Source organism: Lithohypha guttulata (assembly GCF_036872675.1).
Source record: "Lithohypha guttulata strain CCFEE 5908 chromosome Unknown scaffold_2, whole genome shotgun sequence".
Classification (NCBI taxonomy): domain Eukaryota; kingdom Fungi; phylum Ascomycota; class Eurotiomycetes; order Chaetothyriales; family Trichomeriaceae; genus Lithohypha; species Lithohypha guttulata.
The window spans coordinates 571,972-597,114 of NW_027042751.1; the positions used below are offsets into that span (position 1 = coordinate 571,972).

At 49.6% G+C, this 25,143-nt stretch overlaps 7 protein-coding genes across 7 annotated transcripts; 3 read left to right on the forward strand and 4 right to left on the reverse strand.

The window, feature by feature from the left end:
- Positions 1 to 1,447: 1,447 nt before the first annotated feature.
- LTR64_002331 (uncharacterized protein) lies at positions 1,448 to 3,626 on the forward strand (the record flags this gene model as incomplete). The annotated part of the gene is made up of 2 exons (XM_064896703.1): positions 1,448 to 1,467; positions 1,505 to 3,626. 2 exons carry the CDS (start codon positions 1,448 to 1,450, stop codon positions 3,624 to 3,626), a joined length of 2,142 nt encoding a protein of 713 aa, XP_064755653.1.
- Positions 3,627 to 6,525: 2,899 nt separating this feature from the next.
- LTR64_002332 (uncharacterized protein) lies at positions 6,526 to 6,912 on the reverse strand (the record flags this gene model as incomplete). The annotated part of the gene is made up of 1 exon (XM_064896704.1): positions 6,526 to 6,912. The coding sequence occupies one exon, from the start codon at positions 6,910 to 6,912 to the stop codon at positions 6,526 to 6,528; it is 387 nt and encodes a 128-aa protein (XP_064755654.1).
- A 3,199-nt stretch (positions 6,913 to 10,111) lies between these two features.
- On the reverse strand, positions 10,112 to 11,215 carry LTR64_002333 (uncharacterized protein; the record flags this gene model as incomplete). Its single annotated transcript, XM_064896705.1, has 1 exon — positions 10,112 to 11,215. One exon carries the CDS (start codon positions 11,213 to 11,215, stop codon positions 10,112 to 10,114), a length of 1,104 nt encoding a protein of 367 aa, XP_064755655.1.
- A 1,307-nt stretch (positions 11,216 to 12,522) lies between these two features.
- On the reverse strand, positions 12,523 to 13,117 carry CBC2 (nuclear cap binding complex subunit; the record flags this gene model as incomplete). Its single annotated transcript, XM_064896706.1, has 2 exons — positions 12,523 to 12,820; positions 12,873 to 13,117. The coding sequence occupies 2 exons, from the start codon at positions 13,115 to 13,117 to the stop codon at positions 12,523 to 12,525; spliced, it is 543 nt and encodes a 180-aa protein (XP_064755656.1).
- Positions 13,118 to 13,394: 277 nt separating this feature from the next.
- On the forward strand, positions 13,395 to 16,073 carry LTR64_002335 (uncharacterized protein; the record flags this gene model as incomplete). The annotated part of the gene is made up of 1 exon (XM_064896707.1): positions 13,395 to 16,073. One exon carries the CDS (start codon positions 13,395 to 13,397, stop codon positions 16,071 to 16,073), a length of 2,679 nt encoding a protein of 892 aa, XP_064755657.1.
- Positions 16,074 to 17,875: 1,802 nt separating this feature from the next.
- LTR64_002336 (uncharacterized protein) lies at positions 17,876 to 19,540 on the forward strand (the record flags this gene model as incomplete). Its single annotated transcript, XM_064896708.1, has 2 exons — positions 17,876 to 17,929; positions 18,026 to 19,540. The coding sequence occupies 2 exons, from the start codon at positions 17,876 to 17,878 to the stop codon at positions 19,538 to 19,540; spliced, it is 1,569 nt and encodes a 522-aa protein (XP_064755658.1).
- Positions 19,541 to 21,878: 2,338 nt separating this feature from the next.
- LTR64_002337 (uncharacterized protein) lies at positions 21,879 to 24,953 on the reverse strand (the record flags this gene model as incomplete). The annotated part of the gene is made up of 1 exon (XM_064896709.1): positions 21,879 to 24,953. The coding sequence occupies one exon, from the start codon at positions 24,951 to 24,953 to the stop codon at positions 21,879 to 21,881; it is 3,075 nt and encodes a 1,024-aa protein (XP_064755659.1).
- Positions 24,954 to 25,143: the final 190 nt, after the last annotated feature.

The following is a 25,143-nucleotide window of genomic DNA, read 5'->3' on the forward strand; positions in this document are numbered from 1 at the left end:
AAATACCTCCACGGCCACACCTCCCACATCCACTGCTCAAAATGCTCCACAGACCTCTGCCTAACCTCACAAATCATCTCAAAGGGCTTCACCGGCCGCCACGGCCGCGCCTACCTCGTCTCCGGCCACCCTTCCTCAAAGTACTGCACTACTACAAACAAAACAAACGGTGTAAACGGGAGTTTGGCGAATACCTTTCTTTCAAAACCAATCGCGCGGAATCTTGTCACGGGCCAGCATATGGTGAGTGATTTGCTGTGCGGGATCTGTGGGACGGTGCTGGGGTGGAAGTATGTTGAGGCCAAGGAGGAGAGCCAGCGGTATAAGGTTGGGAAGTTTATATTGGAGACGAAACGGATCCGGATCGGGACGAGGTGGGATAATGGGGAGGGGACGGGATTTGGAAATGCGGCTGTTGAGGGGGTTGATGATGATGAGGACGGGCAGGATAGTGATTTGGATGCGTTGGAGTTTGATAGTCAGGATGAGGATGAGTGTGAGGATTTATTTGCTGGGGTTTGGAGTCCGGGGTTGGCGAGTAGGAGACGACAAAGGAAGAGTGAGAGGTTTAGGAGGAAGGCGGCGAAGGTGTATTTGCCGAGGGGGAGTCAGGAGAGTCTTGCGTAGGTGACAGAAGGATAGGATCTATCTATCGCGTATTCTGAGAGATATTGGGAACATCGGACACTGGATCTGAAGTGAAAATCACGAGCTGAACGGTTAATGTCGAGGAGAACTACACAATAAGCACGCCTTATGAGGCCCTTTAGCTAGGAGTTCGGAGTCACGATATGTTAAGTTATGTGAAAAGCTTGATATCTACGAACCATGCTCAGTCAGCAGAGTCGTGAGCACGAAAATTACCAGTGTGATTGGATCGCAGTACTCAAGACCTTCAACACAGGATACATAAGAGACTTGCACATTTCCGAGTCAATAAAATGAGCGTATGGTCAGTTTAGGAAATTGTTTGAACAGAATAGCTTAATTTGCTAACTGCGCTGAGTAGTTGGTGTTGCTCGTTGCAGTGAGAAGGTGTCTGTGGGCTGATCCAGCACGTCTCACGTTTGTGCGCTTAGCGTGCGTGCTTGACCGTAGTAGGGTGTGGTCGAAGGTGTGAGTTCGCGATTCATCTATTTCACACCATGCAACCTCGATACGACACGTTGATGTAGTTCACTGACTCTTTCATCATGCCTCTAGTCTATACCTTACTCCCCAAACTTGTTGACAGCACTGTGCCACGTGTACACGTTGAGCAAGACGGGTCGCGCCGATGGCAGCACCACTGCTGTGACGTGTCATGTACCTCGTATCTGCACATTCCTGTTTTATCCTGAGGCTGGTATAGCTATGGCCAGATGTCTCCCTTGCAGTGTTGATCCTCCTATCCAAGTCGCAGGGTGATACCTAGCCGGCTCTGTTTATTACCAGTACACCCCCCACCATGGCGAAAGCTTTGAGATTGTGCGTTTCTTCGCCCCTTTTGTTCTGCCGAACCCAGTATGAAGCTCCTTGAAGTGCTTGCTGTGGTGCTTCTTGCCCAAGTACACGCACAAACTATTGTTTCGATTTGTTTAAGCTACCCGGGGACGATCACTTTCACCAGCTACACCACCGTGTATGAGACACTTCATCTGAACGAAACCTCTGTATCTTCGACATTTGCAACAGCTAGTAACTCAGAGCCTTTAGCTACAACGACCACAGTGAGTCAGACAATCGACGGCATAGATGGGACCTCGACCTCCACGGCGACGTTTACAACCACTTCCAATGTTTTAATCCCTACCACCACCATTACAACGTCTCGGACAACGACGTTTTCAATCACGACGGAAGATGTTCCAAGCACTACCACGACCGCCAGCAGCACCACTACCACTACGTCATCCGTGAACCCATTAGATTCTTCCAGCACCCAGAGCATCTCTGATGTGACAACGACAACTACTTCAACCTCGACCTCTTCGACCACACTCGTCCCAGAACCTCAGAGCACTTCAGTATACATTACTGTTGGTACTGCGGACATTGTGCTTGCACGACGAGCTATACAATATGTCGTCTTCAATGGGACTGTTAGTCACCTAGTCTACGATATCGAGGAAGCCGCATTGGTGACGCTATTTCCGAATGGGACAATGGTCTTTCGGGGACTTTACGTAGCTGGCGTCCTGTCCGGCAATCAAACGTTACTGGGCCTCTCGGATACCATGTCTATGACTCTGGCAACCTGGAACACAGATGACACTGGCAACGTTATTATTTCCGGCACCGAAGGATTTTGCATAGATGCAAGCACGAATGTTGTCGTTAAAATATCGTTCACCGAGGCCACTTGTACAACCCTTCAATTGGCTATTGTAGCAGAAAATCTATCTGTATCTACCACACCTTTCTTAAGCTCAACAACGACCTCTTTGACGACCTCGGACATCTCAATCACAACAACCATGACGTCCACTAGTGTGAGCAGCTCAGTTGACGTCTCTTCTGATAGTACAACCACTTCAAGCTCCTTTACTTTCACTAGCAGCGATGAGTTCACGACTACCAGTACCAGTCTAAAGAGCACCGAGACAATGACATTAAGCAGCTCAACTACAAGTTCAACCAGTACAACAAGCTCAATACTGATTTCAGACTCCTCCACCTCAGAGAGCACAACAACCACTACCACCACTACTACTTCGGCAGCCCCGACATGTGCCGTCACAGATTCCAGTATGCTTGTCGTTGCTAACGGGGACATTGACCTATCTGCTTACACAAATCTATTCATCTCTACCACAGCTGTCCTTAACTACGCCGATGCTCCACCTGGTCAGCATGCTGTCTCTATCCAGATCGGAACCATATACCCTCAAGTCATGTTCGAGAATTCTGCATATCTGACACAGATCTCTTGTCAGAACGGCATGACCACTACCGTGGTCACTGATGATTTTGCTTCCTCTTTTGTTGCAAATTGGCCACAAAATGACTTCATCATCATCACGAACTCAGAAAGCTGTAACTCGCAGACACAAAGAGGTGTTTACCTTGTTAATAGCCATACTTTGGATACTCTCACTTCGACTTTCACATTTTCAGTTACGGCAGCAGAATGGGGGGCAGTGTCTGAGACTATGACCATCAGTTATGGGACCACAGCCTCTTCGTCCGACGACGTAGACCCTGTGTACCCATCCACTTGTACCAATACCCTAAGCATGACCGCAACGACGGCGACAACCTCTGTCACCTCTTCGTCGACGTCTTTGTCTCCTGGTGCACAAGCCATGTTGGATTTTATCAAGAATCAGCTAGCCTACGATCCTGAGGAGAATCAGATGCTGATTACCTCAAGTCCAGAACCTGTGGTTGTAGGTGGTGGCAATGATGTGGTGACTGATCCAGAACTACTCGACCAACTCAAAGACATCTTGCAACAGGACGGTCTTCCCGATCTGGATGACTTACTAGATGAGGCAAAGGATGCTACGGACAGCGGCAACAACTGTGAAACACCTCCAGAGCCCCCACGTATATGTGCGTGGCACCAGCCTCCTGCACTACGTCTACTGGTGCAAGGAGGCGATCGAGACGAAACGCTAACATGTCGGTCAGCGCCCTTGACCTGATGCCTCGGGACTTCCATTCGCATTTGGAGGAAAGAAGCTTCAAAGATGTATTGGAATATGTCTGCAGCGACTGGGCCGAGATACTGCTGTCGCCGTTCGAGCAAATAGCTCAAATTCAGGAGATCATATGTGGCCTGAAGGAAGCTTATGATGCTGCGCAAGACCTGTACAAGCTCATCAAGTGCTTGGCAAATCCTTTCTGCTTCAATCCACCTACCGTCACAATAACAATCACGTATCCACCTTCAACGAGATGGACATATACCTACAAATGGTCCGCGTCCTGGTCAGGTCTTAATGGTTACACAATCGTGTATGGAAATCCTCAAAACTATATCAGATGTACAGACTGCTCATTCTCGATCTCCGACCTCACTATCGATGGTGCAATAACATACAATGTATCAGCACAAACAGTCACTGAAGCTCGTAATACGCTGCGGATGTCTTCTGTGGCTCGGCTTATCATGAATCTCGAAACAAACGGCCCCTGGACTGGGAAAGGTACAGCCTTTCAGTCTAGTCTCAGCCTTGGCAACAATCAGATTGACTCGATGTTTTCCTTCTCACCAATTATTGTCTTTAGTATCGGGGCTCAGGCGAGCGCTAATGCCCCCGTCAGCAGCACAGGTGGCGTAGTCTTGAGCTTTAACGGTGCCACTGTTGATCTCAACTACCTGAACAAAGCTTCAAGTAATGCAAATGGGTGGCAACCTGCTATTCAAATGACCTATCCTGGATTCAAGAACGATGCCAAAATCAATTTCTCACCCGTCATGGCAACTGATATCAGAATCCAGATGAATGTCCTCAAAGGTGTCCTGAATAGCTATTCTGCTGTTACAAATCAGCTCGCAATCGGTTTTGACGCATCGTATTCAGAACTTGCGACCAGCAGCTGCGGGGCTAAGCAATTGGCGCTCGTGTCTTACGTTAGCTCCCAAGGCAACGCAGTCTTCGATGGAGGTGCACCGCAACTTCTCAACAAGGCTGTGAGCAACAATCCCGTGAAATGCTACAACGTGCCACAGTACTTTCCCACAAGCGAGGAAATAAGCTCATTGGCACAAGTTGGGGGTGATTTCTGCACTTCATTTATTGCTTACCGACCTCCTATTTCAACTATTGTGACTGGCACAGTGACAAGTCTACTATCGCAAACGGTTGAGACGACTACGTCAATTTCAACGACCACCGATATCTCAACCTCTACCATCACAGAGACCTTGTCCACCTCTCTTGTGGCAACAGTGTCTGTCACTGACAGAAATACAGTATCGGTCGGAGGAGGCTCGGACTCGCTCGTAGCATTGCAGAAGCGCTCTCCTCCAACTGCTGTACCTCAATTAGTAAGGCGTGATTCAGTGGCGACGCCAGCCTTAGTGACAACATGGGAAAACGACAAGATCTCTTATGCTTGCTCACAGATCGCAACAGGGACTAAGACAACAACGCTGTACACCTCAACATCAACCACGTATACAAGCACCTCAACAAATACAGTGACCGCAACACGATTTATTGGGGTAGACGGGCCTGTCGCCTCGGTGACAGTGACCACGACTCGATATATTGTGACATCGATGTTATCAAGCACGATTGCTCTCGCAGATCCAACGACAGTTACTACGGAATGCCCCCTACAGACACAAGCGGCTTGTTTCAAGGTCAAAGCTCATGGAGTTGACCTCATCGAAGGTCAATACCTAGGCACAGGATTGTTTCCTGACCGTGGCTTTTCCGTGCTTGGTGCAAACAGTAACCCTAACGATGGCATATTCTACCTTGACAATACCGGAAAACTTATCTCCGTTATGAATCGAGAGCCAATGTCCTACATCCAGACTACGGTGGCCTTGGACACGAATGGGGATTTCTTAGGGGTTCCGTGCAACCCTGCATTTACATACGGTACTCCTGGTGGTTTCCCTGGGGCTAGTGGCTGTTCGCAGAACTGCCCTTGCGATAGGAGACCTGGAGGCGTCACAGCTATCTGTGTTGACGATATTTTCCCGAACAGTGTGCAGAGGATACCTTGTACAGACGATAGTGTTTGCCCACCAAATACGCTATGCATTATTACTATCGGCGCTTGCGACTCATACTCAACTTGCACTTCGACGTACGGAAATTATGTGGAGTCCTTTTGGCCAGGTGAGGCATTGCTGATAGATTTCAACAGTCCTGCAGGCGCTTCGCAACTGCAAAACACACCCATACCTGGCGCACAACCTGCGACAGCAACATGCCAAATAGACTGCAATACTTTCGTACTAACATGTACTGGACCACAAGACTTGACGCAACTGTACGTCTTCGACCCGGCAGGAAAGATTGCGAACAAGAATTACGTGCAAGGATATGCGGGTTGGCCCAATGGTCTGTCCGACATGCCGTTCAGAGTAATGTGGCAGACTGTGCCTTATGGTTGGGAGATGTTGCCTATCTATCTGACTGCGGAGGAAGCGATATGCCCTTGTAGGTATTAGAAGCCACCCTTGGCCATATTCTCGGTGCCAGATAGTGTCTCTGCGTAAATCCCAGAAATGAAAATAACGTTGTCAACCAACATTTGCCTTTTCGCCTGACCCGAGCTCTTGTCCGAAACCATGTATCAATCCATCTCATATCATTGTTGCGCTCTATCCATGACGCGCCCCCGGTCATAGCGTTCTCGCGAAGATCAGGTCTTTGCCCCCATGTTACGCCGACCACGTCTCACTGGTTCTGCCTTCCGCAACTTCGCTCGATCGTGCTGGCTCCACTACCACCTGGAACCCTATTCAATCTGAGCAGATTACGCCGCCTTTACAGAAGAACGGTACTACCAGCTCCAGTCAGTCTTCATTAACCTCTTAACTACCAAGACTGGTTTTCTTGGACAGAGAAACAAAAAAACTCACTCTCTTTCACACCGTCTCACTTGAACATACTCGTATTCACCACCAATGATGTCCTCTCCATCATATCCAATCACATCGCCCACATCCCGCCTCACCTCGACATAATATACCGGCTCACGACGCGCCATTTCCCGCTGTACCTGACGCGATATCTCGCGCAACTCGTTCGTCGTCAGTGTTCGGAGGTTGATGTTGTGTGCCTGTAGAGGCGATTGGTATTGCCTTCGTGGAGGAGGTTGGTAATGTTCACCGTAGAGACGTCTGTTTTTGCGGTAGTTGTACTCTGCGCAGGCGATGATGGTGAGGGGGAAAGAGAATATCACGGTTACAAACCCAAGTACCATCGCTGTATCTTGAACGATGGTGACGACAGTGGACCACATGTTGATTGAGGTGTTTGGTTGATGGGCAATTCGTTCAGTGGGTAGTGCTGCGAAACTAGATTGGGAGTGTAAAGTGATGGAAAGAAAAGATGAGATGGTAGGACTTTCAAGGTGGCAGAAGCTGCCTTATATAACCTGTGCCTCCATGGTGTCCTTGGCACAACCACGTGTCTTTCACTGCCAGGTCCTCAGCATCCGATGTCTCGCAGCCTGATATCGGAAATCGTTACTGCCGTGCATGACCTTCTCGAAATATCCCAAGAAATGGGATCGTTCCTGCTCGCGCCAGGATCGTGCTTGCCTTGCATAGCCATGCATGTTCAGTCATATCGCAGTTCTGCTTCGCGCTCCTCTATAGTTTCAGATAGTGAAATTGAAACATCTTGAAGCATATCTTTCTCAACATAAATTCAATCTCATCTTAATATCATTTCATTATGGCATCAATTACTTCCATAATATCTTTACTCGAGCTTAAAGATCCCTCTCCCTGGACCCGCCGCTACCTCATCTTTCTGGGCTGTGCAACACTCACCCTGCCAGTCATATCCCAAGTCCTTAATTTGTAAGTGTCTCTACTTCTCTATCACATCCATTCCAATATCCTATCCTTCTATGAACACCAATAGATGTTGGTGTCTTTTCACAGGACTGACATCTGTGCTGTAGGGGCGAAAGGATTGTGCGTCTCTATGATGGGTACCTCGAACGGGTAGGGCGGTCCAAGCCACGAGAGGACCGTGGTGACAACAACGCTCGCCCTACCTGATCGTAGGTGACCCATCAGGCGCATGGCAGGGTCAAAGGCCCAGTTGATCCGGGGGTCAAGGGAGGGGGATAATTTTGGTTTTTTTTTTTGGAGAGAGGAAAAAAAAAAAAAAAAAAAAAGCAAAAACCCCCAAAAGGTTGTGGTCCTTATGGTCTGCGGTACAGACAGGCTGCAGGAGGAGCCTTGTGACGGCTTAATGCCGACAATAAAAAGGTCGTGATACCTGATGATATGTGTGTGGTTGGTGGCCGGAAGGATGTTTCTGGTGGCTCGGTCAACGACCCTAGCATGGTGAGTCAACAAGATCCATGTGCTTGAGAAGTCAAACGCTAACCACCGACCAGAAAACTTCAGCTTCTCCAACTGAGGGTCTTTCGCAACACCAAGATGACTTGCTTCGAACGGCAGATTGACCTCCGACCTTCGAGCTAGCGAACACATGCTTGTGAGCACGACTTCGGACCAGGCATATATTTAAGATACCAGTGCTTTGCCAATATGGATGGGCTTGAGGGGCACTTGGAGGACAACGACATGCCTGGTCACAAAACAGGAAGTCAACTTACATGCCTCATAAACAGTGCAAGAGGAACAATGCTGGAGATACTGCCGCTTCTGGTAAATAATACTTCCAAGCTTACCGAACAGATGAGTAATACTGGTCTCACCTAGCACAGAGGACAGAGGCAAGACCCAGGACTTCCACCACTATCCCAAGCCATTTACATCTCGCAGACCAAGACTGAGGCGGGTATGACCACCGTGTCAATTCAAAGAGCGAGTCAAAAACAATTTGAAACCCCCAATAGCTTGGGGGCCGCATACTTCCTGGACCGAGGCACAGCTAGCTCGTTTCCAAAATCTCAGACTAATTCAGCTTCATGTTGATCAGACATCAGCGACCTGGACATGGAGAATACACCGAAGCATTGGAGAGAAGGAAGGTGAAGGGTCTGTGGCGTAGGGAAAAGTCCCAGATGGACGTCTGTTGGTCGTGACTGAGTATGAGACAGCGAATGAGGTTTGAGGACAATGTGGGACTGACGAGTCGTTGCTTGGAAGGTAGGAAACAACCAGATACATCAGGAATCCTGTACCACGGCTGCAGGTATATCAAGCAGCGGTGCAATTCCTACATATAGCAAGTCCTGCGACATGGACTCGAGAACTGTTCGGAAACCTATCATCTTGTGTTTGCTGCTAGGGAAAAGTATATGAAGAATTTGACACTTGAGTGAAGAATAGATGAAGAAGTCCAGGGTGTGTTCCTACTTCGATACCTTTCACCTTACTCCCTCCTTGACTGTTTCTCATGCTGTCGCCGTCATATCAGAGCAATCGTCTCTTCCTCACACTGTGGTAGTTGTTTCAACCTTGTAAGAGCTCAGCTTATTGATGATGTGATGTGCAGAGGCAATGGGTTTAGCTGTCTTGGGCTAACCAAACGGCTTTGAAACCATATGGCCAGACTTCGAACGATGGTCTGAGTAAGATATGTTGAGGATAATCAAAAAGCAAGATGATAGTAGGTATCGGTTACGAAGTGGTCAGAGGCTTCCTGCGGTACGTATCTCTTTATTACCCATAGCTAGACAGGTGTTTTCACGACACCCAGCTGACTGAATAGAGCTATCGGATTGGAAATCTCGCTGCAGCAGTGGACAACCCAGTCTTGGTCCCTGGTACTGCTGCGTCGGTCGCAATCTTTCTCTCACTTTGTGTTCGAGGCTCTGGGTGTAAGACGTAAAAGGCGGGCTTCGCATTCGAATCCTGTGAAGATGTGTGTCAGAGGCACAGTGGAAAGCGAAATGTCGAAATTCATCTCGTCTTAGGCCCAGTGAACTGGCCCACAGCATGACCTGAGCACTAGGATGACCAACTTCGAAGACTTATTCTGTTGTCCTTGTCTGTGATCCCTGCTGTGAATTCGGGCGCGGCTAACCCTTTGACTGCAAAGTTGTAACCAGGTGAAAGGTGGACTTCTTGATCTCTGCACGGTCCAGTATCTGTCAGTTGCGCATGATCCGATCGTGTTGGCTAACTGTAAAGCATAAGTCGGCTGCAGTGCTGTTGAACATGGTTGTCGATGTCAACTCCATGGCGGTAGTGCATGAGTTCCAGGCACAAAAATGCGGGCGTTACCCCAACACTTTTGCTGGCCGGGACGTGCCAGGGCACTAGATGTCAAGAAATGACACCTAAAGTGCTACGTGTGCATGCCTGGGCATTTGGGGTTCGTCTTGCGACGACATGGAACACCGTACTGATCGATTGCATCCACCTGCTGCACCGTACTGCTGATATGCTCGAGCGAAGAATCCAATCTTGGTAGAAGAAAGCCAACTTCTGTTTCACTATGGTGCTTCCATTGGTAGTACCGTTCTTAGTACTCACACCGTGTCGATCGTCATTTTCGAAGTGAGGTTTTTCTTATTGATCGAGACAATGGCATCGTCCGGTGGCGCAGAGCTCAATGTCTCCGGACAGATCAATTTTCTCCCACCTCGTCTCACTCTGCGACTGATCAACCACGCCTCTCGTCATGGTAGCAACCACAAATGTGTCTTCAAAGGCTTCTATTGTAGTGTGCATAGTATGTGCAATCTTCCTACCTCTGAACGCCACTCCTAGCTTAGCGGTCTGTTCATCGGTCAATAATTTCCAGGCTTCCGGCTTGTTGACCTCAACCCGTGGCGGTACTGGTACATCTTTGAATTCCAGCTCTCGTAACCAGGGTGCAAGTAGGCCTTCTCCGACCATTTTGATGTATGCTTCCTTCAACGCCCAGTATACGTAGAAGCGACGTGCTTTCTGGTCCGACACAGTCATACCATGTAAACCAGAAACGGGCGTATGAATCATATCGTGCTGTTCCTCTTTCGAGAACATCTCAGCAAAGACATCGACCCATTCCTCGAGTTTCTCCTGAGTGCATAAATCCGGGGTTCTCGGTGGCTCCCAGGTACAGGCTACATCAACACCGATCCTGACGTCTTCAGGTTCGTCTTCGTCAATTTCAGATTCTGCCTCAGCTACAGCTGTGGGGTCAGGGTTGATCACAGCAGAAGTGCGAACGTTGATTTGTGCGAGATCGTCGACGCGGGCGTCTCGAGGACGGTTAGCTGTACGAGCACCAACGAGCACGACCAAGCCAGCCTGATGCGAGACATTGAATTCCAGGCCTTCGAATCCCCTCTGACACCAGTGTTCTGGAGGATTCCAATATGGTCGTGAATGCGGTTTTGGCGTCCGAGAGATCTTGACTTCTGACCATGGTATTCTGGCGGTTTTATGGATGAAGGTGTACTTCAATACCGCCGAGGCCAGCGCCATGAAGCGATCCGGCTTACGTACATAGCGACGAATTGACTCTTGGAGTTCTATGGGTAAGGTGTGAATTAAAGGTAACTGTTCGCCTTCACGTTTGGGAGGGTTGAGATGGATTGTTGCGCTGATGGGTGCATAAGGGCGTATGTCGGCGTAGTAGCGAATTATAGGCGTGCAGAACGTGTCGCTACTGTCGCTGTACGCCATGGTGACAAGTTCTTCCTCGAGTTGTTGGTATTGATGTCTTCGGACTCGCGTAGACCTAGTAGATACGATATCGAGACACGTTCATTGTTTCTGAAGAGCTGTTGAGTCACCTCCCAAGGGATCGATAGCACAAGGACAGCTTATTTGAACAACGTCATGAGTAGGCCTCAGTTCACAACGGCAGGGTGATACATGTCCTAAAGTCAGTAGAAGCTCACACGAGCAGGGACCCACTTGCGATCTATGAATAGAAGAAAGATTGGCCCTGTTCGAAGGAGCAGGTGCAAGAACCGGAGTTGCGCTAGGACCGACTAACGGAGCATGACACCATCTGTTTGGAAGAAAGTTTGCCGTCGAAAGAACAAAATCTTGCACCAGAAAGGCAACAAAAAAATGATACATAAAAGCTTGCCTATTGCTTGAGTTTAAGCTTCTGTTGAAAGCAAAAACGTTTTCAGACTACCCATAAAACGTGCGTCTACATCTGGTCTGATGACGATTACAGTGGGTGTGCTCGCAGTGCAAGGAGCGTTTCTCGAGCACTTGACGCTGCTACGGAAAGCGGCTAGCCACTTCGGCACGGACGACACTTCATTCTCATTCGTTGAAGTTCGCACCTCCCAAGAGCTGACTCGATGTGATGCTTTGATCATACCTGGAGGAGAAAGCACGACCATCTCCTTGGTGGCCGCCCGTACAGATCTGCTCGAATCACTCCGAGAATTCGTGAAGGTGGAAAGAAAACCAACTTGGGGAACATGCGCCGGACTGATTCTTTTGGCTGAGGCAGCAAATTCGACCAAGAAAGGTGGCCAGGAATTGATAGGAGGGCTAGACGTCCGGGTCAATCGCAACCACTTCGGTCGACAGATTGAGAGCTTCCAGACCGACCTTGATCTGCCGTTCCTCGCAGAGGTTGATGTCCCGTCCACATCATTTCCTGGAGTCTTCATCCGAGCACCAATCGTGGAAAAGATTCTGGCGAATGTCGAAGGAGCGCAAATAGAGCAACAATCAGTGCCAGATTCGGTAGTGGCACCGTCCAAGCAGGTTCGTGACGAGAGAGCGCGAGCAGCGACCAGTGGTGAGGTAGAGGTAATGGCAACACTGCCCGGACGGATGCGCAGAGCAGCTGAGAAGGGAGCCGAGGTAGTAGTGTCGGACGAGGCGGGAGATGTGATTGCAGTGCGGCAAGGCAACGTGTTTGGCACAAGCTTCCACCCGGAATTGACAGGCGACATTCGCATGCATGTGTGGTGGTTGCAGCAGGTGCTTGCAGGGACACAGCGAGAGTGATGCTTGGTTGTTCATTCGTATTGGTCTTCTTTGTCGATGGCTCGGCCATAACCACCTCGGCCAGGATCATACTCTTCACGGTGCTCATCTCTTACTTGACCACCAGATTTGCCTCGTCCATATTGACGGCCCTCTTCAAACCCAGGATCGAGGTCGGTTCGGACCAGGCGTTCATCGAGCTTTGTACCTCCAACGTATTTCAGGCAATCGAGGGCGTCTTGGTGGGTGTAATACTCGACGAAACAGAAGCCACAGGGCGTCTTTTGGAATCGATCCAGACCCATGACGATGCGCTTGATCTCACCACATCTGAAGCAGATTAGTGATAGTACAGCGAGAGCTGAATCAAATGCTAACGTACTTGGAGAATAACTCGTGGATTTGTTCTTCGGTGGTGTAGAAGGACAGATTGCCTACGTAGAGAGTTGTCGCATCTTTCAGAGACTCGTCTTCCGCAACTTGTTTGTTGTCGTTGCCTCGATCGTCGCTGTATCGTCGTCGCTTCTGCTGAAAATTGTTAGATAGTGTCAGCACGTTTTTGGGTAGTGATCCTGCCTTTGAGGTATGATAGGCGCTTGGCCTGTCGAGACGTTCTACAGTCGTCATGTTGAGACAACAAGGGAGATAATGTAGACGAAAAAATGGTATCGCTATGCTGCGATAGAGGATTGTACCCGTTAGTGATTGCGGAGGTGGACAGGAACGCGTCGCGTCGCTTGCCCGAGAAATTGTTAGTGCGCGCTCTGCAGAACGAACTCCTGCCTGTAGTCAAACAAACAGACCCCTACCAGCTCGCTATATTCCCTACCATGAGCTCAGTCTTGACTTCTGCCGACAGCTCACAGCTCTCCTCTGCATTCTGGATACCAAAATAGTCGTCAGAATGCCCAAGGTAATTGGTCACACACCACCATGGTTGTCTCAACCATCGCCTGGAGCTCGCATATTCTCAGATCCAGAATCACGACCCCCCGCCTCCCCTTCCAAGAAGACAGATATCCAGCGCACTGCCAGCTTGCGATCATCTGGTCCTCGAACAACGATCGCGCATAGAGGAACTGAAGTATTCACTGTGGTTGGGAACAGAATCCGATGGGCTGATTTAGCACGAGTCAAGGACGACTGGGAACAACAAAGTCACAAGCGCAGTCAGGATCAGTCACCAAACAAGCAATACAGAACCCTCAAAACTCCTGTCTACTACGAGATCACGGACATCGCAGTTTCTCCTTCTGGTCACTTCTTGGCCGTAGCGACCGAATATACTGTTCATATTGCCCTACTCCCTGCCTCATCACGCCTGCATGATGGTGAGCAATCAGACATCAGGGTCAAGACCCATCAATTGGGTCCAACCACCCATGTCATAGGCGAGGCTCCTCTTGCCACCGTTCTCTGGCACCCATTAGCTGCCTCCACATCTACCGCAGACTGTCTGGTTACTGTTACAACTGATGCTGCTGTAAGACTCTGGGAGGTCAACCAGCTAGATAATTGGTCCTTTGAGCGACCAACTTTACCGATTGATCTGCGAAAGCTGGCTGATGGCACTTCGGAAGATCAAGACTTTACTCCAGCTGGCCTCGGTGAAAACCGTGGCTTTTCTGCCGACGATGCTGACATGGAAGTCGCTGCCGCATCCTGGGGTGGCATGGCACACAACAACGAAGATCCTTGGGCCGCCATGACTTTGTGGATCGCCATGACCAACGGCGATTTATATGCTCTGTGTCCTCTTCTGCCTACCAAATGGAGACCAGGCCGTGAGACTATTCACGCTTTGACTACCTCAGCCGTCGCTCAAATCACCCTCGATACTGCCGACGAGACTGAGAGACGGGCTGCCGACCACCAATACCAATGGGCCAAGGAGCTTGACGACGAAGACCTCGCCTCTGCTGATAGCAACGATTCTTCTATCCGCTTTCGACCTCACCAACCAAGTGCCATTCCTCGACTGCAAGGCCCTTTCGAAATGCCTTTCTTCGACAGCGACATCTCAGACCTGCTTGTGATTGCCGCAAATCTTGACGAGGAAGAGCTGTACTCAGGTGAGGATGACTACGATCTTGTACCCACGCCGAAGGGCTTGCCTTTCACAATCCTATGTCTTTCGACCACTAATCATCAACTGCACGTGCTCGTTGAGCTCAATGGTATTAGTGGACAATGGCTGCCGAGGAAAGGCAAACACCGATTCAGTGCAACAAATCTTCCTTCGGCCGACTTTATTCTAATAGACACCACCTCCTACGCTACTGAAACCCAGATCGATGACAGCTGGTCTAAGTTTACAACAGATCCGTCGACTCCTAATCACTTCTTCGTCACTAGTCAGGCTGCAATCTACTCTATCTCACTTGATGAATGGGCATCACGGATTAGCCTCGAGGTTTCTGAAGTCGCCGAAGATGTCGATAGTGGTCTTCTCGGTCGTCTGAAATTGGCCTGCCAAGGTTCGATTGCCGCGAAACAGCAACTGATATCTGCTCATGCCGACGTTGGATCAGCTCAGCAGTCACTTTGTACCACCATCCTCGTGGAGAGTGTCGACCTAGGCATGATTCTCCTGACTCACACTGACCGAGCTATCGCCGCTCAACTCGATCAGTCCTCTTTGCGTACTTCGAAACTTGTAGCCAACGATGCCACCTTTTCATCCTCCATTCAGTCTCCTTTCAGATCTTCACAGGCTCTTATGAACGTCTTACAGGAAGATTCGAGGCCATTGTTCGATCCACCACCTGTTCGTGCGCCATATGCGCCGTCCCCCGTCTTCACACCGAATCCTGCGAGTCGTGTTGATCGACTCAGATCTCAGCTACCTCCTCAACGGCGGGCAATACTCACGCAAACACCCGTTCGACTTAGTCCAGCTTGCCTCGAAATTATGACAGCTGCTCATCGTAACTTCTCTCATCAGACGGGTGATGTCGAGAAGGCTGCTGCTGAACTTTTCCGACGATGCGAACGCTTGAAGGAAGAGATGGCGGACCAAGTGCGTCAGATGGCCGAATTAGCCGAGAGACTCAGCACCTTCAGACAAAGCAACGACGATGATCAAGAGAAGCGCCCAGAAGCACATGCAAAGTCTACAGATCCTTTGGGAGACCGTATCGAGGCGGCAAAGACACGCCAGTCAGAACTCTTCCGGCGATATGAAAAAGTCAGACGCAAAGCAGGTCAAGTGGGTCATGCTAAGCAAGAGCTGAGCATCAAAGAACGTGCATGGATTGCTGAAATTGATTCACTCGCCGCTCAGATTGGTGCCAGCGATGCCGGCGAAGAGCCATCCACCGAAGCACTCAAGACGCGTCTGAAAGCCTCCAAGGCGATTAGCGAAGAGCTAGTAGCAGAAGGAAAGAGTGTCAAGAAAGCGGAGCAGGAGAGCAAGGAAGTCTCAGCAACGCCTGAAGGTAAGTTACGATCACGCCTCGGGTCAGGAGGCATGAGTCGGTTCCAGAGAGAAAAGATTAAGGAAGTCATGGAAATGGTCAGTCGGGAAGCGGCTGTTATTGAAGCCGTTCAAGGTCGGTTGGATCGGTTAGGTGTCAAGGCTTGAAGAGCTATGTTTCAAGAGTCTTCGCTTTGACTTTTCTACGCTATATGCAGGTAACAGTTGTACACTGCCACTTTATTATTGAAACAAAGCAGCAGTATTGTTGTTCGACGACCGAGGTGTCAATGTAGTAACTCTTGCATCCATATACCTTGCTTCAATGAATCATACAGCATTCGTATATGTCAAGTCAAGCATGTTATACAGGGGTAAAGAACCTACTTACCACCTCTCTTCCCGAAATTGAACAGCCATCCCAGGAAGACTGTGATGCAAGACTCCAAGTCACTCATATACAACAAGTCCAGCATGAGGAAAATTGCCAATTTCCATATCCTTCTACACAAGTCGCATTCAATCAGCTATACTGCAGGGATGCCAGCTCGATTGCCTGTTGCGCCTGTGACTCTATGTAGAGACGTAGTACGTCTGGACAATCTGCTAAAGTGGCTCAGAAGTGCGCCGCATTTCTCGCACTTTACCTGTATTTTGCTCTTTCCTGCGAAATCGATCCTCGGAAACCATTTTCATAGGGAGGCATCTCGAGTCGTACGTATGTATTGTCACACGACAGAGGATGTATACACTGAGTTACAAGGAGTGCTGATGGACGAGGTAAGAGATGAGGCATTTGAGACACATCTTTCTTGTCCCGAAAACCACGTGGCACATGCGACAACAACTCAATTTTCAATCAGATCCACTGACCACCTAGGCCGTTTCAAACTGATAGGCGAGAAGTACTCGTGCAACACTATAGACGTCCGGCCACGGGAAAAGATTCCGTGCTATCATCATCATGTTGCAGAGAAGGCAAAAGGACATTTTGGCCCACCAGTCATCGTGTGGGCGCCCCGACCAGCAATTGCAAAAGCTCTTCAAGGTCAAAAGTTTCAACAGCACCATGGTGAGACGGCTGACCTGGAAAGTTGAACGCACGAGTACGTAACAGACCCGGGCCTCTCAAGCAGGAAAGACTGATCCACAATTGATTTGATGAAGAGGCCCGGAAACTACATGCGGAATTCGAATTCCGGGATTGGCGGGCAGCCACTAATGATCGATCGACCATGAAACCACGACACATTGTGGGTAGATAGTGGAGCGCTTCTACAGTTCCGCCACCGCATCACACGCTGGCAACTCAGGCTTGATCGAAGGCTGTAGCCTCCGTTCATGCAATTGTGCGCCATACGAGTTTCAGCCATATCTCCGCGTCAAATGAGGAAACCACATTGTTCTCACACAAACCCCCGGGCACTCTGCGATTACATGCCGCTCTGCCATCAATCGGCCAAATCAATACGCTACATTGTGCCAACTGTTGACTTGTGACTACTGCGCAAAGTGCGTCAACACCATGCAAAATGACCCGTCAGAACCCCTGAGTGTGCCATTCTTGCCTGCCCTGCCTTCCGAACCACGAGTACTATTACCACGCGAGACAAGAAGGACGAGGCACGTGACGACTGCTTGCCAGCAGTGCAGACAGAGCAAATCCAAGGCATGTAATCGACTATCTTCTCCCATGGCTCAATCTAATTGAGCTTCTCGGGCAGTGCAACGCAGCAAATCCATGTTCAAGATGTACGACCAAGAACGTCAACTGTACCTATTCCGACGTGGAGGATCAACGTGTTCGCGGCTCGACTAAGCGGAGACATGAACAGAACGAAAACCAGAACCGAATTTTTCAAGATGTGATTCAGACTATCCGTGACGTTGATGATCCTGACCTGGCTCAAATTATCGCACTGATTCGAAGTAATGCGCCCATCGAAGAGGTTCATGTTAGTATCACGCAAATGCTGCAGGAGGCTACCACCAATAAGCGACAAATCACCCCCAACCTTGAGCGAGTACGTGATGGCATTGAGAGAGAAAGTGGTTTCGTCCCAGCAGTCACCAGCTCTATACCTGGACCATCCTATACACGGTCTAACATACCACCACAGCACTACTCCCCAACCACTCCATCCGAGAACACGCATGTTACTCCTCCTCGAAGCCAACACTTTGCTGATTACTTAGCGCAAGACCTTCAACCGTCATACACACCAGAAGAGACTCTCAGACAGACGGACAAAAGGAAGTCTGGTAGTCTGGCCGCGCTAAAAATATCCCGGCTCATAGATACACCGTTGGTCACTGTCTCTGCCTGGCCATGGACCACCGCCACCGACGACGACACCCTCATCTCCCATCTCATCTCTATGTGGCTGACCTGGGACAAACCAATGTTTGACTTCATAGAACGAGACCTGTTTATTCGCGATATGCAGACTGGCCACCATGATGTTACATATTGCTCACAATTTCTGGTCAACTCATTGTTAGCCGTTGCGTGTCCATACTCGGATTTCCCAGAAGCTCGATCAAGCCATGGCAGAACTTCGGAGTTGATGCGGTCCTTTCTCAATGATGCCAAGGAGCACTTGAGCAACGATACCAGCATATCTATAACCAAAGCTCAAGGACTTGGACTGCTCTTCATCGCCCATTCCGTTTTGGGCCAAGATGCACTTGCTGTTGAGATCTTCCAGCAGGCCGACGATACGTGCCGAGCATTGGAAGCTCAATTAACAGCCTCTTCCGGTGCAGGAGTCTCGAAGGTGGATAGCACTTTTCGCAAAGCACTGAACAAGACGCGTTGGGGTCTTTTCAATCTCTCGACGCTTGTCATCAATGCGTTGCTCGTTCCTGCAAAGATGTATCCTCCTCTCGAACCTCCGCCCGAGTCAACGGGAGTTGCTGTGACATGGTCACCGTACCCGCTTTCTGTGGTCCCACATTTCCACTTCATGGACGAGCTTTTTGCTCAGCAGTCACGCCTTTCGCTTATCGTGCTAGACATCAGTTATCTGACAACTACGAAGAATAGATTAGTGCCACTCGAGGCAGCCGAGATATTCCTCCTTCACGATCGACTTCCAGAATGGCGTAACTCGATGCCGGCTTTTCTTCTGCCTCATTCAGAAGCCTCAGGACCAGTATTGACACTTCATTGCTACTATCTCACTGTGGTCATGAGCCTCGACGCCATTGTCAGAAGCCAGGGCATAGAGATGTCAGCCGACCAGACAGCACAACTGAACGAGAAAAACACCCAAGCCGCCCTGGGAATCAGTGTCCTGTGTGACACTCACACGAAACGCTATGGCAACGCGCACATGGCCGAGTATTGGATGCAACCCATGATCAGAGCACTATACATCCTCGTCACCTCCACACAATCCGATCAGTACAACAAGCAGATGATTTCGTTAGCAATCTTCGCAAGGTCAATGAGTCGTCGGTGGCCATTGGCCCTGGCATCTTTCGTGGCGTTGAATTCGTCAGTGCACGAGTTGGGTAAACGGTTTCCGCCTGAGACAGACAAGCTCTTTGAAGATCTCACAGTGAGAGAATGGAAAGAGCGTGGTCCGCTAGTGATCAATAGCAAATATCCAGTGGTCGGTGATCACGAGTAGGGACGTCCTGAGATTCGAAGTCTGGGGGATTTTCGGGGAAAACTTGATGTTGATGGAACAGATAGAGCTTGACGGGACAGAGCCTGGTGTACCTTGATCGCAAGGCTTCGCATATTCTGTGGAGGAAGATCTCATGATGACAGTTGTGGAGAGGCTGTTCCGCCGACTGAGCTGACCAGCCGCATGCCAGATTGCGTTCAAGACTTCACCTAATCATGATTATCACTATTAGAAACTTCTTTAGTCGCATGGCATCGTCCAATCACAACAGAGCCTTGAGCTAGGGCACAACAATCTCAATAAAGACAAACGCCGGCACAAAAGGGTCATGGTATGCCTGGCTGGCGAAAGGGTGAACCTTCACAAATTTGGAAATGACCGGCATAACCATAGTAAGCTCTCAATCAGCCGGCTGATAGTACGAAGTACTCGTTTATCAACACAGTCGCTACTGTTACAAGTGCACACTGAAGGCGACTAGGCCAATGGTCATGCACGAGAACCAACAACAGGCTCCGCGATTGCTGAATCGTCTAACAGTGCGACGATACTTTTACCTCTGCGTTGGATGATCGCGGCGTGGTCGGTGATGGACATGTCAGTTCAAAAAGCTGCCCAGCTGGGGCGTCTTTTTTGTAAGTTTCGTGACCTCGTACGGCTCGCCGAATGTACAGCATCTCAGCATGATCTCGAGTACCATGTATCGAACCAATCTCTCTCATCTCGAATCCCCACCATCGGCAATACGATCTATAGGCTTAACGTCTTCTGTCGCGAGGTCAATGACTCACGAAAGGAATTCCGAGGACACAGAGAAGATCTCGACCAACACTCGGTGTTTTGCGGACACACCCTATCCCTACAGCATCACAGTCGACGATTTAAAAGGCTCCTGGGTCGACCATTGATGTGTCAAGCGGTGTAGAGGAAGTCAGGGTGTGGCATCACAGAAGCTCATGGGAGGCGGATGGCTGTTTGTTGCTGATAGCCAGGAAATCACGGGTAGTTCAGTGTCTCTAAAAAAAAGGAAAATAGAAGAATACATATTCAACTTGACTCTTTGCCTATGAAATCGACCTGATTCCATCACTTCCGGCAACGATCTCGAGTTCTTCTAGCAAGATATCTCAGTTGTTCGAACCATATCTGGATTGTCGGTTCCCCTGACGCTTGATCGTGGATCCGCGTAGTCTCTCTAGAAGCAGCTCATGACATTGTCTGAGCCACAGAACATGCATGTAGAACATCTCTGAGCGTCTTCCCTGTGCGATACAAGACCTCTCCTGAAAGCCCACTAGTTCGGACAACCTGGATAGACAGTAGATAAGACTGTATCCTGGTCCATTCATGACTGTAAAAGCGCATCTCACGAGGCGCTATCAGCTCTTTCAGGGTCTATCAAGAGTGGCATGAGCGACGGGTTGATCGAGACCCAGCCGCATTCATGAGACTGTTTTGATTCGCTGGTGCTGACCACATCTCTTTTCCTTAGATTTGGGCATTGGCAGCGTTATCCTGTACTATTTACGAGGTACCCCCAAAGGCTACAGAGAAACGATCGAGGAAGAAGTCATAACGAGGTCATTTGCAAAGTTGTGATTGATTTGTATCGGAGGAAGATGAGCAAGAGCGATCAGAGCCAAGGTTGAAGAGTGTTCGGTAAAGTTTCCTCGACACGAAACACTACTCACATCTGACACTCGGCTCTGGCATCGTTCCATACAGTCGTCACTTTCTCACTCAGCCTATACTGTCGACATACACAGCATCACTGCATGCCTACACAGAGATGTTGCGATGCTCTTATTTGACCTTCACAGGATTCCCTCGCCAGTAAGCGCAAATCACAACCACATGGCCTGCAGTCGCTACCACAATGATTTCCTTCCTCGCCTCTTATAATATGAAGCTTCACTATCATCACAAGGCTTCAGATGTTGCCTTTAAGGTGCTATATCGCTCTATCCCAGCGACAATCCAACGCTTAGGCTCCCTAGACCTCTCACATGATGTTGATGGCCAAGTCTGCCTTCGTGGTAGCGAGTTTGTACGCATAATCATACATATTCTCATTCGTACTAGATCGTAATCGCAGAGACACGAATATGCCAGCCTTCAGCGGCGCACTCTTGCAGGGACGTATCCATCGGCACACTGGTAGATGCAGATGGAGCTGAGGAGGAATTGGACCGCCATGCCGCACCTGGATGAAGCGGGTGAACGTGTGATGGTTATGAGCTCCGCCTTTGCTTCTTTCCAATTGGTATGTTCGTGATACCATCTCTTACTGGGTCGATAATTCGAAATTGTATTTGGTTCGTTAAGCTGATATCTCAATTCACCTCCTCTCATCATCAATCCCAACGACATCCTCCGGCCTCGGATTCTTCATTTCATAAAACACCCCATTGAACGCATTGACAAGGAAGTCATTCAACTTCCCATAGACAACATTATTCGCCCCATGAAAATAGATACTATGATCACTATCCGGAAAGAAATGCACATCATAATTCTTTATCCCTTGCATATCGAGCTTATCGATCAGGGTCAAAGTATTCTGCACATGCACATTGTCGTCGGAAGCGCCATGCATCATCAGCCAGCGCACGTTCTGCGATAGAGCGCTGACGTTTGTGATTGCTGTGTTTTCGTAGCCTGTGGGGTTGAGTTGTGGTGTGAGCATGTAGCGTTCGGTGTAGATGGTGTCGTAGAATCGGAAGTCTGTGACGGGTGCGACTGCTATGCCGTACTGGAAGGTCTCGCCGGCGTCTTTTTCGAGTACTTTGAGGGTCATGAAGCCGCCATAGGACCAGCCCCAGATGGCCATGCGGTCGGCGTCGATGTATGATTTCTGAGCCCATTCTCGTGCGCACGCGATCTGGTCGATGGCTTCGTAATGTCCCATGTTCTTGCGGATTATGGTGCGTGCTTTGCGACCGATGTAGCCTGTACCTCGGTTGTCGAGGGTGACGACAACGTAGCCTAGACTGCTGGCGACGTAGGATTGAAAATTCACTTTGAAGCGACGGTCGACTTGCTGCGATCCAGGGCCGCCGTAGAGCTGGAATAGGACTGGGTAAGGGTGTCTCGGGTCAAAGTGTGGTGGTCGCTGCTCGACAACATTCAGGACGGTGCCGTCTTCAGCTGTGAAGTTTGTGTGGACTATGTGCGGCATTTCGTGCTGAGCAGCTTGTCGTGCCAGGTCTTTGTTCTCTTCGAGAACTTCTTCGTAGGTATTTGCATTCGATGGTGTTGAGATGAGTTTCTGATTGGGGATGCCTGGTCCTTCATGATTGATGATTGCGTAGCCTGCCTGAGCACTGAAACTAGCACTATAGTATCCGGGCTTATCAGTCGGTACGAGGGATTTGATCTCTTTGCCTTCCAGGTCGACACTATAGATGTGACGCTGAGTAGAGTGCTCTTTTGCTGCTGTAAAGTAAACAAGGTTGTTCTTCAAATCGAGATGAACCGTGCCTTGCTCAACCTCCCAGTCTCCCCTGGTCAGCATGAGTGGTTCAGAGCTGTCAAGTGGTGAGAAGTAACCCAGGTGGTCTCCATTGTCATAAATGACAGTGTCAATGTAGCCTTCTTGTGGTCGACCATTCGCAGGATCAGCTGGAATATACCTATTCTCTTGACCAGGCTCGACCCAACCACCATCAAGCTTTTCCACATCGAGGGTCCTGACAGTCTTTCCACTCCTGCTTTTGACGTCAACGAGCACGACTCTGACCTTGTCAGAAACCCGATTCAGCTCTTTCACTATGACTCTCCCGTCGTCGGCCCACAACACATCAGCGATAATCCGATCGTCATCAGCGAAACCATCGGCAATATTCACATCGAACATCTCGTTCGCATTGAGGTCGTAGAACAGCATATGCACAACCGGATTTGGCGCGCCTGCTTTAGGATATTTGATCCTTCTTTCTTCTGGATAAAGCTCAAGGCCCTTTTCGGGACGGACGCCACTGGGTCGGCTGAGGTAGTAATCGATAGGAAATTCCGGAACCATAGTCTCGTTGGTCCTCATGAAAGCAATGTATTTACCTTCGCGATCCCACCACGTCGCAACATTGCCTTGGAAAACCTCCTCTTCGTAAACCCAATCGGGTATGCCATAGAAGAACTCGGGACCACCATCGTTGGTAACTTGTCGGACTGCCGTTGTTGGACCTCCATTGCTGTTTTTCAGCATCCGCACGAAGAGGTTGTTGTGGCGAGTAAAGACCACAGCGTCACTGTTCGGACTCCAACGTGCCAATTGAACACGTGCATCAGGATACTCCTCGTCTAAATATTCCGCAGTCTGTGTTTCCACATCGAATATATAGTATACGCCTGTGAATGAATGTCTGTAGACTTTCTCCCTCTTACTCAACACCAATACCTTTTTCAGGTCCGGGCTGGGCCAGTAATCCTCAGCGATAACAGCACTGTCTCCTCCCTTGGGAGTAAACCGATTACTTATCATCAGTATGTTGCTCGGATGCTTCTCCCCATTCGAGTCTGGCTTTCTGGAACGAACGTCCTCAACAACCATAAAGTCTTTGCCTGGCTGTTGTATCTCCAGTAAGAGTCCGTCTTCGCCACTCGCGCCCGCGATCCAATTCAATGCAGCCCTACGAGGATACCACATCCCCTTTTGTATGCTGTCCAAGCTGATCTTACGTCCTGAGCTCTTTCCTGGTGATTCGTGATCGTAGGCTTGAGTCGAGCTATGCTGGTAGTTCTTGTTAGACACGAAGGTGAAGAGTGCGAGGACCCATCCTGCGACCGCTACTAGTGACACAAGCAATACCACTCTTTTGAGGTTTCGCGACATTGAGGTTTGGCTGCTGAAAGATAGGCTTCGCTTATGGCTCGACCATTTCGTCCGTGGAAGCTCGGGATCTGATTCATCGTCGCGGTACTCGAGAGGCTGACTCGGTCTGGTCTTGTAATAATCGGCGTTTTCGTTGAGGTTCTCGAGGACTAGTGAGGTGGTTGATGCGGTTGTCACAGTATCTACTGATGATCGAGGTGAGGACGTTGACTCGTGGCGCGTTCTGTTTTCTGAAGGAGACTCGTGAAGCAGGGAACTCTTTTCTTGCTCGAGTAGGTCATGACCTCGAGGTGCCATGGCTGCAGGTAGTACTGGCAGAGGCTTTCTGGCCAGGTCTGACTGCCACGGATCACGGAAGAATAGCGTCGTTGGCGATCGTGGCGAGGAAGGAGCAGAAGGTGGTCTGCTACCAGTACATAGTGACGAAGCACTATTCTTCGGTGAGTTCAGTCTTTCGACATCGCGTTCAGGTGATGATGAATGTGGATTGCGAGCGTCGCGTGTGTTGAAAGCTCGTCGTCGCGGACTTTCTGGAATAGATGCGTAGCGGAATTCCAGTGCAGGGATCGTGATAGGCTGCATCCTGCTTATGGTTCGCCTAACTTCTGCACCTTCCGGGCGCTACGACCCTTATGGTTACCGTTTCTTGGTTCTGCAGCAACACAGAGCTGTGCTTTATGCTGCCGTTGAACATATTGTGTAGCGACATGCTGCCTTTTTCGCGATCGCTGTATTGCGGTCATCCCAAGAGCATGTCTGCGGTCGTCCAGAC